Source organism: Amphiura filiformis, chromosome 6 (assembly GCF_039555335.1).
Source record: "Amphiura filiformis chromosome 6, Afil_fr2py, whole genome shotgun sequence".
Lineage (NCBI taxonomy): Eukaryota > Metazoa > Echinodermata > Ophiuroidea > Amphilepidida > Amphiuridae > Amphiura > Amphiura filiformis.
Window position 1 is genome coordinate 3,201,351 of NC_092633.1, and position 15,121 is coordinate 3,216,471.

The 15,121-nt window shown below is 36.7% G+C and overlaps 1 protein-coding gene across 1 annotated transcript in view; it reads left to right on the forward strand.

Annotated features, from left to right (window-relative positions):
* The window catches only part of LOC140154832 (uncharacterized), a 23,699-nt gene continuing 8,578 nt past the window's right edge, over positions 1–15,121 (forward strand). Inside the window, exons 1-10 of the mRNA XM_072177421.1 lie at positions 1–105; positions 4,554–4,628; positions 7,819–7,946; positions 8,451–8,577; positions 10,474–10,605; positions 11,210–11,425; positions 12,103–12,207; positions 12,685–12,823; positions 13,564–13,744; positions 14,442–14,584. Coding sequence (XP_072033522.1) covers positions 19–105; positions 4,554–4,628; positions 7,819–7,946; positions 8,451–8,577; positions 10,474–10,605; positions 11,210–11,425; positions 12,103–12,207; positions 12,685–12,823; positions 13,564–13,744; positions 14,442–14,584 — 1,333 coding nt within the window. The 5' untranslated portion in view covers positions 1–18. The remainder of the gene's footprint in view (positions 106–4,553; positions 4,629–7,818; positions 7,947–8,450; positions 8,578–10,473; positions 10,606–11,209; positions 11,426–12,102; positions 12,208–12,684; positions 12,824–13,563; positions 13,745–14,441; positions 14,585–15,121) is intronic.

Here is a 15,121-nt window from a genome sequence, read left to right on the forward strand (position 1 = left end):
GCCGTTAAAGGAAACAAAATGGAGGCCGTTCCGAGGATGTCAATGCTGAGCCTTGAGCTCAAAGAAAGTGCAGAAAGAATAGAATTTGGGCCTGTAATTAAACCGGTAAGTGTTTTTAAGGAGTAAATCTTGCTATGCTAAGATCTGTGCAATATGGAGTCTGCATGATGTTTCTAAAGGTTGTAAAATGCTATGTGAAAGGTGACCCTAAAATTGCGTAGCGTACGATGTACGGCCTACGCCTATGGTTTACGTGCGTGACTTGTAAGCTTATAATATATTTATTTGTTATGTATTGAATCATAACCTATGTAAGGGCCTGATAATAGCTCATTTGCATAGCAAAATTTCTTCTCCATATAATTCCCTCTCCATCCATCGAGGGCCAAGGCATATAATCAAACCTTAAAAAGTTACAACTTTTTAGCAGCTGGCAGGGCAGGGTTCAGATTCGCATTATTGGTCGAGAAGTCAAGTCTAGCCAAGAATTTGCTCACCGATAGCTTCACATTCTAGGCTAGAGACCATTGCATTCAAAACCTAGTCGGATTCGCTGAAGCATGACACCGTGTAAAGCAATGGAAGTTCAGAAGTAAACACTTGTTCGAAAATTTCTAACTTTCGTATGAACAACCGAAAGCTTGTGTCTTTGTGATACGAAAGTTAGAATGTGCAATGATACCTGCCTGAGTCAGAGATTCGTCGACTGTTTTAAAACGCTCTAAAACAATTTTTTGAATTATCAAATTTGGCTACAATTTAGTTTGGCTAACATTTATGTATCTTCGCAAGATAATTTGCTTACTGTTAACCGGAAATACAGGTGCCGAAGTACAAATTCTGACCATTTAAAAAACGGTAATTTAGGTCCTGTAGTTCTGCGATCTTTCTTGATCGCAGTTGTTTTGACGACTGACTGGTTCGCCGGTCCCCCACGACTTTTTCCCCACCCGCTTCATGGAGCCTCAAGCTTGCAAGGTACCATAGGTCACCTGGGTTTTTTAACGAAAAAAAACTTATAAGGCCAAATAAAAAAATAAACATGTTTCACGTCCCCTCCCGCTTCCTTTTTTGAGGTTTTCTCAAATAAATTTTTATTTTTTGAAATTCAGTTATAACTTTTCAAAAAATATGTCTAGGAAGTTGGGATGCTTTCTATAGCCTTGTTAAGATACAAGAAACATTTTAGGAAGGTTTTGTGATCATTAGAGGGGGTGTAACTCTCAGAACAACAAATAAAAAAGGGCCTCCTCCTTTTTCCAGGCATTCTTGTATGTACGGATTGTACGCTAAAACAGCTCAAGTATGGGTATTTACACCAATTTTGCGATAAAAAAAAGAAAATAAAAAGCCCCCTCTTCCTCCTTTTTTTCGAAAACCGGACGTGAAACATGTTTTATTTTTACTTAGCCTAATAAAATAATTTTTGTAAATTCAAAGAAAGGAAAATACCAATGCTATTTTATTTTAATCACAATATTTTGTAATATTTGTAATCAATCACCTCAGAAAACTTGCAAAAGATAGTGAAAAATTATAGATAACACAATTTGGCTGTGTGTCATCAATTGGCAGTGTTGCAAGTATGTATTTAATTACAATATGGCGGCCGCCAGATGTTGCTGATGTCCGGCGATCACTCCAGAAAAATTTACACAAAATGATGATTTTAGTAAGTACAATAATGACGAACTGATGCAGGAGTATAGCACCAGTGTGTGGGTAATATTGTAACGGGACCGAGCTTGCCCCTATACTTTTGTAAGCGACTGGTGGAGAAGACTAGTGGTAGCGTAGTATCAAAGACTAGAATTCTCCCCAAGATATGTGGAATCAGTGATGCATGAAAGGAATAGGCTAACAGGTAAAAATGAGACGTGACAATTCTGTTTTATATTTGCTTCTTTTGTTATATCTTGTATTGTTATTTTGCTTTCATATTTGTCTTATCACATATCACATTTCATAAATACAAGTAAAACATTGGTAAATACACAATCTCTGTTGATGATCATGACGATATTTCCTTATTTCTCTCTTTTAAATCCAAATAAATTACCAATAAATGCTGCCGAACAGTACATACTATCTGCTTGAATAATCGAGAAGCATAAAAATACAATTTAATCAAGAATCTCTCATCACATGACATAGTCATAGGCTAGGCCAAGGCCTAGTAGGCCGACTACAGAGTATAGTATCCATGTCTGTACACCTATACGAACTTGCCATGCAACAATGATTGCACACAAGATACAGTGCATAATTTTCCATTGGACTTGTGCATGTGTGCGGCAACTTGCAAGTCACTTGCAAGTCACTTGCACAATAGGCATAGGCGCTAGGCCAAAACACCGGAGTGCATAACCACCCGGGTGTTGCCACTATTGTGGTAGCCAAGCTGCCCCTAGCTCAATCTGAGCTCCAGATAGGGATGTTCATAAAATTATGAAGTTCAATATTTTTAGCTGAAAGTTATTTCATTTGAAAGAGAATTAAATTACCTAAACAATAAGGGGTCAATCATGTTTCTAGTGCATATACTTTTGAAGTTACAGACAAAAATAGTGTCATCAAATTGCCCAAAATTTTGTGTGTGAAATTGTGACAGCAGGCACATGTACAATGCACACTACTGTATGTGACCCCAGATGACCTCCTATTCTTTACTGTAAGAAAGCTGTTTTGGATGGTCTTGATTTACACACAAATTGCTTTTGAGCTAAATCGAGTGTTGACTTGGTGGAACATGGATTGCACTATGTGATAGTTTATGAATCCAGTATCATGCCAGTACCAACATAAGTCAACATCACTTAGGTTTTGGTTGTCAAAATTAATTTTTAGTAATTTTTTCCATTGAGCCCCACAGTAAAGCCATTTTTGGACCGTACAGGCACATTCCACTTCCCTATGGACGAATAGCGCCACCTATAGTGTGTGATGTGAGCCTGACTACTCCAGAGTAGGGCGTATTTGCTTTGGTTGGCAGTGCTTACCTTCAAACTGAGTGACGGTTTGGGTGGACTATTGATTAATTTGCGTCGTGCACGGCCTTATATAGGCCTACTCTCCTGAACGCGTTCATGGAACCTTTTGGCGGCTGCGTTCAAAGCGTAAGCTCGTTACTATGGATATCGGCGCAGTCACTCCGCGTCAGGCGCTCACTTTCGAAAAAGATTTTGAACATGACGAAATCAACAATTTAATAACTAGAACAATTGCTAAAGTGTTTTTAAATCAGGAATCAAACTGATGACCCCTTTTTGACCATGTAAAACATTAAAATACTCAAAAATATCTTAAAATTCTACATTCTTAAACAATTACATCTTAAATAATCCAAAGTTTGATCAACAAAAGTCGTTTTTAAGGAAATTTACAATTTTTAGGAAAAACTTGTTTACGTTCAGACGATTGATGGCCGGGGAATTTCAAAATGTTGAAATCCAAAATTCTGTAAACAAACAAGAAAAACCTGAATTTTGTCCTGAATATTTACTCTCAGACGGTATGTAATACCTTATTTTGTTCCTGACAAAATTATTTACACAATATTATAAGATCTCTGTACAACTTCTAGCAGAATAGTGAAATTTTGAAGCCAAATTCACACGCACGACATGACAAATGTTCTCTGTCGTATTTTCAACACTCAACATCTCGGACGACCGGACTGGTCATCAAATACAAATATTTACAAAAATATACCTTGTGCAGAGCCATACAATCATTTTTAAATGTATAATAACTATCAAAAACTACCACGAACACGTGAGCATCGTGACTTTTCTCTAAATATGAATTTGACAAGAGCTAAATTTTCGTATTTCTGCAATGGACAAACACACAGGAGGTAAGCTTAAAAACAGGCCAAAAATCTGAAATCGCATTTTTGGCTCTCCGTTTCAATATGTCAAGAACAATATCCTCATATTTTTGAGACAATAAGAAACTTCAGGAAGAAGTTTTTATTCATATGCATGATATTGGGACCTGTATGCATGTACCAAACAAGGTCAGTGAAGGTACGTTACATGAGCGCAAATCCTTGCACGTTCTAACTTCGTATCACAAGCTATCGGTTGTTCATACAAAAGTTAGAAATTTTCGAACAAGTAAACACAGCCGATTTAACACTAAAATGTCAATAGCCGAGATCACGCCACACTCCAAAATGTACCACTCTCACAACAGTCGGGAAGAAGAGGGAGTTTCCAACGTGTCAAGGCCTTTTGTACTTCTTCAATTTTAAGTTATATTGATCTTATGATTTAATTATATTTTAAAACATTGCTCATGACATTAGACCTACATTTCAATCAATTTATCACTTAGGCCTACCCGCCGTCACTGAAAGTCTGTCCAAAAGATTACTATTTCCAATATTTCGATTCTGATTTCTGAATTTTGATCGGGTGTCAAATTGCTATTTGTATCAATCTATGTACCGGTACAGGAAAAATAAAGGTGACCCTTTCAGCGCTTCTCTCACATCACTTTTGTCAGTAATTGTATTAAATGACAATGTTTTGTTTTCCTTTTGTTTTCAGTATATCAGCCAACACTACATGGAAGATGAGAGTAAATACACAGAAGAAATTAGACAAATTGATCAGCTAAGAATTGTAAGTCATTCAACTACGGTACTGAAGTTCTACATTGTAGAAGTCAATAAAAATGACCTCCTTCTTAGTATTTTAGTTCGCAATTCTAAGTTACTTCCAAAAAGCTCAAATTATTGATAAATCTTTACTTTGTGTATCTACAGGGTTCAAAATATATACCGTAACCACTCGGGTATAAGCCCACCACCCCCTAGATGGCAGATTTCACTTCAAAAATGGGGGTGGGCTTATAACCGGGGAAGGGCTAGTGCTTGAATTTAAAAATAAGAACAATCACCTTCATTTGTATATGCCCAATGTACCAGTAATTTCTATCTTCTATGTCAAAATATTGTCCATTTCTTAAAATTATAAGTGTGGAATGTTAATTATCAACTGATATTTTTTAATTTGTTCTATATGAGAGCAAAGCATTGATTTGATTTAAGAACTTGGCCAAAATTTAGTACTGGGCTTATACCTGAGTGCACCCTTGTTCCCAGAATGTTTTGAAAAATAGGGGGTGGGCTTATAGCCGAAGGTGGGCTTATACCCGGGTGGTTACGGTAATAAGCTGCCCCAAGAAATGGGTAATCTAAGAACTACTTGATCAATACTCTTGTTTGAAAGGTACAAAATGTAGTGTCTGACCGATCAGGTCCTTATAATCTGAATCGGCCGATTGACCGATCAATTCCCTCTTTGATCTGCCGATTCGATTACCGATCACCGATTTCCAATTCCCCAATTGTAAACAATGGCTGCCGTCGCCGTGAGTAAATTTCACCCGTATGTTGAAAGGGTACATGTACGATACGCATATTTGTATGCTCTGAGCACAATAAACACACTCCCGTATTCATTTAAAATACTTAATTTGACCATGATTATTATCCATTCAATTTACCTTTTCCCCCTGATGTCCGAGTCTATCGAATCATTCGATCACCCCATTTTAATATTGTGTTTATGTTCAAGTCAGTGTGAGTTTTGCACACGGCCCGTAGCTCTCTCCAATCTGACATGCTGTGATGCATGTGTTTAACCCGAAAGTAAAGCTGGTTTCATACTTTCTGCCGCTTGCCGCTGAGCGGCATGACGCTTCATCATGCCGCTTGTACTTTTCTGCAAGGGGAGCGGCACACCACTAAGCGGCAGCGGCATGACTCTGAAAGCTACTCTTGCCGCTCAGTACCGCTCCAAAATCGTATTTTGTTTTCATACGTCAGAGCGGCACCGCTCCGAGTTGACTTGAATTCAACTCCCAGCGGTGCTGCCGCCGCGGCAAAGCGGTGGAGTAATCGATATATCGGCTTGCCGCTGGTCATCGCTAGCGTTTTTAATGAGATTGCGCAGTGAAGTAAAATCATCTTCAGAGCGGCAAAGCGGCAAGCGGCAGGAAAGTATGAAACCAGCATTAGAACTACAATTGTACATGTTCATCTGTTAGCCGTACGGTGTACGCACATGTAGATCACGGCCCTGCAAGGTGCAAACACTTCAAAGTGTTCATAGTTCTGGTCGCTAGGGTTCAAATCCCCGCACAGGCATGGAATCCTACGTAATATGTATCATGTTCGCTTCCATCTAGCGATCAATAACCTGAATAACCATTGTGTAATTCAATTCAATGCACAAGCTCATACACATGTGGTTCTTTGATGTCAATCGCATACAATAACCCGTGATCAATAATGAACGTTGGTCAAAAGACAAGCTTACTGAAGTGAAAAATTATGTACATGCAGATTCATCATTTATGCATATTGCCTTGAAAATCATAAAAAACAACTGCTTGATCAACCCAAATGATTTTATTAGCGTTATTTCTAAACCAAATTTCAAAACCACAAAGTGTTTTACCTGACTTTTGACACAGAAATGTATGAATTTGATGAGAAATTGTGATGAAAAATAATATTTTACAAGTCAGATTCAGAAAGAGAAAATCTCATTACGCACGTTAATTACATCACAATCCAAACATAGATGGTTAAGTTCATGGAGAATGTTACAAACTGTTGTATGTTTTGCCATATTGTTTTTCTATAGGGAATAATGTTCTATCGTTAAAATCGGACATGAAAACCTATCAAAAACACAACAAAAACGTGCATCGCTATTTGTATGCATGAAACAAATTATAAGAATTATACAGAAGTGGCCTAACACCTATGAAGGCTGTATCTTGAGAAAGCGCATGGTCTGATGCTAGAATCTTGGCAAGGACACTCTGGTGAAATAAAGAAAAATATATGTGATTGATTTTGTGTGACTTTTGAGCGTTAAATGTTTCAAAATTTAAAAATGAACAAAATGCGAGTAACTATGATGTCATCAACATGACAATAATATTCATGATAAATAATTATTGCTCCCTAAAAAAGAAATGGTTAACAAATGGTTTGAATACATCGCATACGACCTTATAGTAACTGTATCTAGAAATTTGTGCAAGTTACTTGTAAATTTTCGCCAGAAAAGAGCTTTTTCACGGCTACTGCCCAGCTCATTAGTAGCGATATGGGATATTCTTTACCTCGAGTTTACTGCCCTCTGTTGACGACAGGGCTTCGAACTCTTATCAAGGCGATCTAAGAAGTGCAGGGCCGTGAGATGCGGGGAATTACCGGTACATGATTATCTCAGCTGCGTGCCTGAATCACGGTATGATTATAGGTTTATCGCCTACAAAGCTTGTTCTTTTGCTAAATTTCGCTTGATTTAACTAGTCGAATTCAAAGAGATATACCAATAAATGAATACTTGTTAAGCTTCAACAATTACTTTCATGATATTGGGTGATCGGTGCATTACATCGACGGATGAAGGAAAAATCGGCCGATGCAGGTCACTACCGATAAGCTAATAATCGGCCCGATTCGGAAGCTACCGATCTGATCGGTCAGTCTCTATTGAAAGGTGTGAAACACAGACTGATAAGTGAGCTGGTTTAACCAATACCTCCAATCATTTTCAATTTTAAGAATACACCCATTTATGAAATTTCATGCAAGTTAAAACTTAAAAGTACTTTTCTACATACAAACAAACCAACCCACTATGCATAAATTATCAGTCTGTGTAAGAGTGTTGATCAAGTAGTTTTTGGATTGTTTCAACAATCAACATTTCTTAGGGGAACTTATTTCTGTTGAACCCTGTATAAAACTTGAATGTGTTTTAACTCATTGAATTCTACTGATTTCAGAATGCGTGTAATGTGACAAGGGATTTCAATGGAATAAGCGTGCTAAAGAAATACTATGGGCAGCTGCATCTACTTACCAGCCGTTTCCCCATGGGGGAGGGTGGGTCAGCAGCACTTCCTTTTACATGGTAAGACAGTCATCTATTACTTTCCTTATATTGAATATTTACAGAGATTCATGTGGATTCATTTTTGACCATTTTGCCATTATACTTACTCACTAGATGAGCATATTTGAATTTAGGTAAAATAAATATGTAAATAAAAACATGTACATAAATACATACATAAATAAATTCATTATACATACAAGTTTTGCGCAGCAAAATGGTGACAAAAATGCAAAGTTACAAAAAAAATCCATGCGCTACTATGGATGACATGGCTTTAATCTTTCACAAAGCCTTAATCTTCCACAAAGGGAGTGAATTTCAAGTGGTGTTATCTGAATGGGTGATTCTATTTGAAATCTACATGTTTGGGAGATTTAAGGTCATGTCATCCATTTCAACTGGAATAGCCCATTCAACTGGAATAGCCCATTCAACTGGAATAGCCCATTGTGAATCAGAGCCCAGCCATTTCTGGCCTTACACAATAAATTGATAACCATGTCTTTATTGCATTGACAGGATGGACACATTTGATGAGGAACCCTTCACACACGTTGACGTAGCCTATGAGCAAGCATGTATTCTGTACAACCTTGGCTCTTTGCATTCCATCCTTGGAGCCAAGGAATCACGCAGCTCAGAAGAGGTATGCTGTCTATCTCATTACTCTTTGTAGAATATCAAGGAATGGTACATGGATTGGAAATTACAGTGCAAGCTTTTGAAATCATTTGCAGAATTTATTACTTTCATGAATATGTGATATGAATAAACCTTTTTCTAAAAGTTTAAAACTGACTTTCAGCACAACAAATTCAACTAATCTTTTTTGATGTGACACACATTTGACCAAAAGTCGCCAATGGTCAACAAAAGGGCAAGTTACACATTGAATATTCAAGGTTAGTTGAATTTGTTGTGCTGAAAGTAAGTTTATCATCAGCACGTATGAACTTAGCGTATTTCGTCGAATAGTCGCCCCCCCTCAAATAAACGCGCCCCACCACTTTTTTCAACCAAGATGTTTCAAAAATTCCGATATTTCCATGCTATCTTGTGTAGTAAGCTTACCAAGTTGCTCACATGGTCGCGAGTAGCAGCAATAAATGACAAAAATCTGCATCCGAACCCGGAGGTGAACCAAAAGTCAGTGTCAAAAGGTCATAGTTCGTCATTTTAGCGTGACATTTAAGCTTACCTAATAAAAATGACCTCTAATACGCCCCCCTTGGGAAAATGTAACGCCCGGGCGTTTATTCAACTAAATACGGTACATTCGAAAGTGAAAACAGGATTCCTTCAATTTTTTTATTTTCAAATTGTAAATTTCCTCCAAACACCAAATCTCTGGAGAATGAGGTTCCCAAATTCCCCACTTTTTCCAAGTCTGGTGACTGACATTTATTATTTTCAGGTTAACGGTTAAAGAGTGTGCCTAAATTGCAATGACTTGTACATGCACGCCAATTTTAAGGGTGAATTTATGGTTAAGGGGGTACAACACCCCTCGATAAATGTATGTCTATTTTTGCATTTTTCTCAAAAACTAATAACACACTGGTAACAAAAGTTATGTATATTATAGGGGCAAGGTATCCAATTACTACACTGGAATTTCAGTGACCCAAGACAAGCGGTTCGTTATTTATGATAAGAAATAAGGTACCGCTATGATGTACCTCATTTCCTGTCATATATACTGAACCGCTTGTCTTGAGTCACTGAAATTTCAGTGTAGTAATTGGATTCCTTGCCCCAATAATATACATAACGTTTGTTACCAGTGTGTTATTAGTTTTTGAGAAAAATGCAAAAATAGTCACAAATCTACCACAGGGGTGTAGTACCCCTTAAAGGTTTGAATTTAGGGTATTTCAGGTGTTATGTAGATATATAATGTATGCCAGAGGCTATTTAAAATGACACATTGTATCCTCTTGTTGTGGTAGGTCATTACAATGGCTCCCATGAGCTTGGCTTAAAGTCCGGTCCACTGCGCACTTTATATTCTACATCAAATATTTGATGCAACCAATATTCATTATTCATTCTATTTCCAGTCATGATTAATAGCTAACAAATGTTTGTTGATAATATTATTTCTACTTGAAATTTGGCATCAAATTTAATTTCCGTCAACAAACATCCATTAGAACATCAAAATGAATTTAAATAGATTAAATAACGAATACTTGTTGAACGAATATTTTGCAGTGAATATTTGGAGTATATTATGGCCTTTAAGGCCCATATAAAAGCAGGAGTTGATTTGCAGGTTTTTCCTTTCTCTTTCTAGTTCAAATTTTATTGTTGGTTGCAGTATTTCCCATGAGCTCTTCATAGGACTTTGGACAGTCTTTTTCATTGTATGTTGGTACTACATGTAGTGTACCTAATAAAGGCACCACATGAAAACATCAGTCTTGTTTTGGGTCCATGGTGGTGTTACAAAATTAGATATATTCCTTGTTTTTAATTCAGAATGTTTAAATCCAATTTTTGATATCCAATTAACAATGTATTTCTGGACCTCCTTTTTCAGGAAATGAAGGTGGCATGTACTCACTTCCAGTGTGCAGCTGGAGCCTTTACTTACCTTAGAGATCACTTCCAATCAGATATGAGTCCAGACATATCATTTGAACTCATGACTATCTACATTAATGTTATGTTGGTAAGTGTGTAAAGCCTTATATTAAGGACCATTAATGTCAGGATTTAAAAAAATCAGTATATATTGGACACTCAATAACGATAAAAATTGATCAATCGATTTCCCTCCCAATTTTACTCATATCTACATTCATCCATATAACCATCTGGTATTAGTTCATCCTTCATTTGTTTCATTTGTTGCTGGCATGGAAAGCCATTCTCCTTGGAACCTCAATGGTATGATATCATCACATGACCTATGGAAATTGCTCAATTTCAGGTGGTTTTTTTTTCCAGATTTTTCTATACTTTTTTTCATTATCGGCAACTTAGATATATTGATTTTGTTCAGAAAGTGATATTGGTGATATCAATATTAATGGATAGTCTATTGTTTTATTATTATCGATATATCGACGGTTCTTAATTTATATTAGATTTTATAGTTCATTCACTAGCAATAATTCTTTCATCAGGGTTTAGCTGGAGAACATGGACAGATTACTTATAATTTAAGAAACAGGCCCCTCACTAATGGGTAAAAGTTCTGTAATGCGTATATTTTGTTTTTACTACTAATTCAAATTAATAATAATCATACTCTTTGCACTTACTTCCAACAGGGACAAGCCCAAGAATGCCTCTTGGAGAAATCAATGCAGGACAACCGCAAAAGTTCTCTAGTAGCCCGCATCAGCATCCAAGTCGTAGATTACTACCGCCAGGCCATGAGAGGTTTGGATGATAGTAACATCAGTAGTCTTCTTGGCTCCAAGAAAAGCAAAACATGGAGAAAAGTGCTCACCATTAAGATGAATCACTTTACAAGTGTAGCCTTTGTGAGTTTGTAATCAGATTTAGTTACGGGTGATAGTTAAATTTTTTACTAAGATAATGAAAATTAAATTAGTTAACTAGAAGTAAGCTAATTGGAATTGTCCAGGGTTTTTCAAAACTGTTGTACTAATAGTAATATACGGGAAGTGAACTTCTAAATGTCTGTCTTTGAACTTTGTTGCCTACTTTTCATACTGATTTGATGAAATTGGAAAATGAGTAATTTTGTTTTTGTTGTTTGAAATGGACGGCAGTAACTTTGGCAACAGGTCATGTTTCCTATAATGCAACACAATCTTGTAATATTGAGTATTGAATATTATGAATGCCAATATCAAAGAGCTTTTTCAACAACAGGGAGCGATTACTGAATAGACTGAATAGGGTGCAACCCTACTAGTCTTATTACAAGACTACCTTACCCCAACTCTAAACCCTAACCCTAAACTCTGTACAAGAGGACTGGGCTCAAGTCTAGCAAGTTGCACCCTATTCAGTAATTGTACCAACAACAGATTTTGATCGACAGTATCAAAGGCTTTCCACAGATCGAGAGACATTATTCCAGTAGCTCTACTCCTCCCATAGCAGGTAGGATATGATCAGTAACATAAATTAGGGTGCTATGTGTTGATTGATTTGGTCTAAAGTCTCACTATTGATGATGTATTTGTTACAGATGTTTATGAGTAACCAAGCAGAAGAACAACACAAGTATGGTGAGAGAGTAACATACCTACAACTCGCTGTTGACAAACACAATGAAGCTGTCAAACTTTCAAAGGTAACAGTATAAAATATGTCAAGAAGAGTACAAACAACAACTATGTGTCATCATTGTAGCACCAACAAAAATACTTGAAGATGTGTTGTTTTGAAATTATAGTTGGTCGCCTCCTCTTAAAATTTCGCAATTGTTCTTTAATCAATTCAGCATGCAGTACTTGATCAACAGGCTTTGTGTACTTAGTTTTAAGTCATGAACAAACAGGGACTGTGCCAGCCTCAAACTTGCATTGCCAAACACAAATGTACCAGATATGGAATTACGGGGAAAGTGCAGGTTTTCCAACCAAGGACCTGGTCAAAGTTGACTATCAGAGGTCACATTTTGATATGTCTTTCGTCAAGCTGCTGTCAATAAAATGTTCTTTCTCAAATTAGAAATTTCTCATCTGTTTTCATCATATACCAAAACTGTTCACAAAATATGTGGAAATGGTAAAAAATAACACATATGCATTATTTCTTTTGATTACAGGGCCAACATGAATCCATTGTAGATGCATTAAACTTCACCAAAGATGTGGTGGTTGGCAAATTTCAGTCTGCTAAGAAAGATAATGACTTTGTTTATCACGATGCTGTGCCATCAAGTGAAAATCTACCTGAAATCAAAGGTATGTATGTTGTTTATGGAGAGAACGTGATGAGATAGATGGTTGTTGCCATCCCATCCAAGAATTTATGGCCCAAAATATAAGGAACTGGCACAGAATGTGGGAAAGAATTAAGAAAATAATAACATAAAAATGCTTTGAATTTGGCCAAAATATACTTGAAATTGATAATTTTGGCCCTAGTACAAAATCCTTGAGGGAGCACTGATGTCTACAAACATTAAACTTTAAAAGATGTGGATGTTTAGTGTAGCAAGAAGTAGGGCTCAACCGATTATCGTATCGGATATCGTATCGGCCCGATATTGGTATTGGTATCGGATCGGATATCGGTAAAAAAAGAAAGTTTTCGGGGACTTTGAACACTGAAGTGCTAGGATCATTCGCAGTTAATTTGAAAAAAATTATTTTTTACCTATATCGGATTGTATCGGATACTGGCCGATATTACAACATCGATTATCGGATCGGTAGACAAATGCCATATTGGTTGAACCCTAGCAAGAAGTGACAGTAGTCTCCACATAATTAGATCACTACAACACTCGGTCTTAATCTACTAGCAACGTCTGCATCTCTGGTCCCTGACTTCATCGATGCAATCAAGTGGCCTATCCGAGAGTATATTAAGTACTCCAGAATCCTTGGTTTAAAGTGCTACCTTGCCATCATTCCATTATGATTGATGACTTATGGTATGTGTGTCTATACTTATTTTTGATAATTATCACATATTATAGGTGCATCACTGGTCAAAGCCTTGACATTCCAGCCGTACGACGAGAGTGTAGCTGGCCCAGATATATTCCGCAAGCTTGTTCCAATGGAGGCGCATGAAGCCTCGTCGCTGTACAGTGAAGAGAAGGCTCAATTATTACGCAAGATGACCTCTGCAATTGAGGAAAAGAATAAAAGCCTAGAGTGAGTATAAAGCAGTTGATCTTCATTGGATATCATATCTCCATAGAGGGGAGATGCCATTACTGAGATGCCCTACAGTAGAAACACCTGAGCCCTAGCAGCACCCAGTTCACTGTTTTTGATGTGATTATTTATATTATTTTTAAGAAAACATACAATTTATTTTCAATTCTACACCTGGACAATACTAAAAGCTTCCACACTATTATACACAGATATTTTTATCTATTTTAAACATATATATTATATATCTATTTAATTTAAGTTAGCCAAATAATATAAATGTTTCCTTTCATTTTGTGATAAAAAGTTTTCAGATTTTTTTGTTTTGCTATTTGTTATTCTTTTTTCTGATGTTCTAATGCCAGTATACAAGTGTCTACCCCTTGTAATTATGCAGATGTTAACACGATGCTAAGTTCAATAGTGCCATCAGTGTTCACATTTAGTTAATAATGATTATAGATATACATGTATCAATCAGGTTTGTAGCTACAGTGGGCGGCCCGCCCGGGACTTGGGCTGGCCACCCAATTCATGATGTGAACAGATAAAACATTTCTCTGCTAGCTGGCTCATTGAAATGTTGTTCATGTTTGGTAAATTGTATCATTAGAGTTTACACTTAATAATTGTTCAGTAACTTAAAATGAATATCAAAAAGAAATATCAATGAATCTTGCTTTTTCAATTTCAGTCAATTTATGAGTGCATTAGGTGTAGAACAACTTAATCTTCAAAAACAAGAACCAGACAGACTACCACAGGTTTTATTAGAAGTGTGTGCAGCCATTAGTGTCAAACAAGACCCAATTAAGACACTAGTGCATTCAATGCAAGGTAAGTGAGCATGTGTCTAGAGACTAGCATCCTTAGATGTTATGCAAAGAAGATTATTACCACATTGCCACAATGCCTCATGCTTTTTCAAAAGACCCTAAAACTGGTTCCTGATGTATGTAAGTTCCCTTTGAACATGTACACGAAGGAGGGCTTTACATCAGCAGTATTACTGGGGCTCTTTAAGTTTTGGATAGTATTTATGGGTAACTGTGGGCCTCATGCATTCATTACAAGTGTTCAAAATTTTTAAAGAGCTTGTGAAAGTAAGACAAAATAGGGTTATGAAATTTGAAATGAAAAATGGGAACCAGTCATTTTTTGACACAAGTCAACCTAGCTTCTCTTCTTCACTGATGTATGTAGACAGTAAATGTCTGAAGGCTATTATAGCATAACAAAAGTGTAGTTCCTGATAGATGCCCAAATCCATTAGAGTGTGAAATTTGTTATTTGCGCATGAAATTATAATCCGTTCTAACGCATGTGTGTATAAAAGATATCTCATGGTTTGGCTTGGCTGAAAAAGGTCAAATT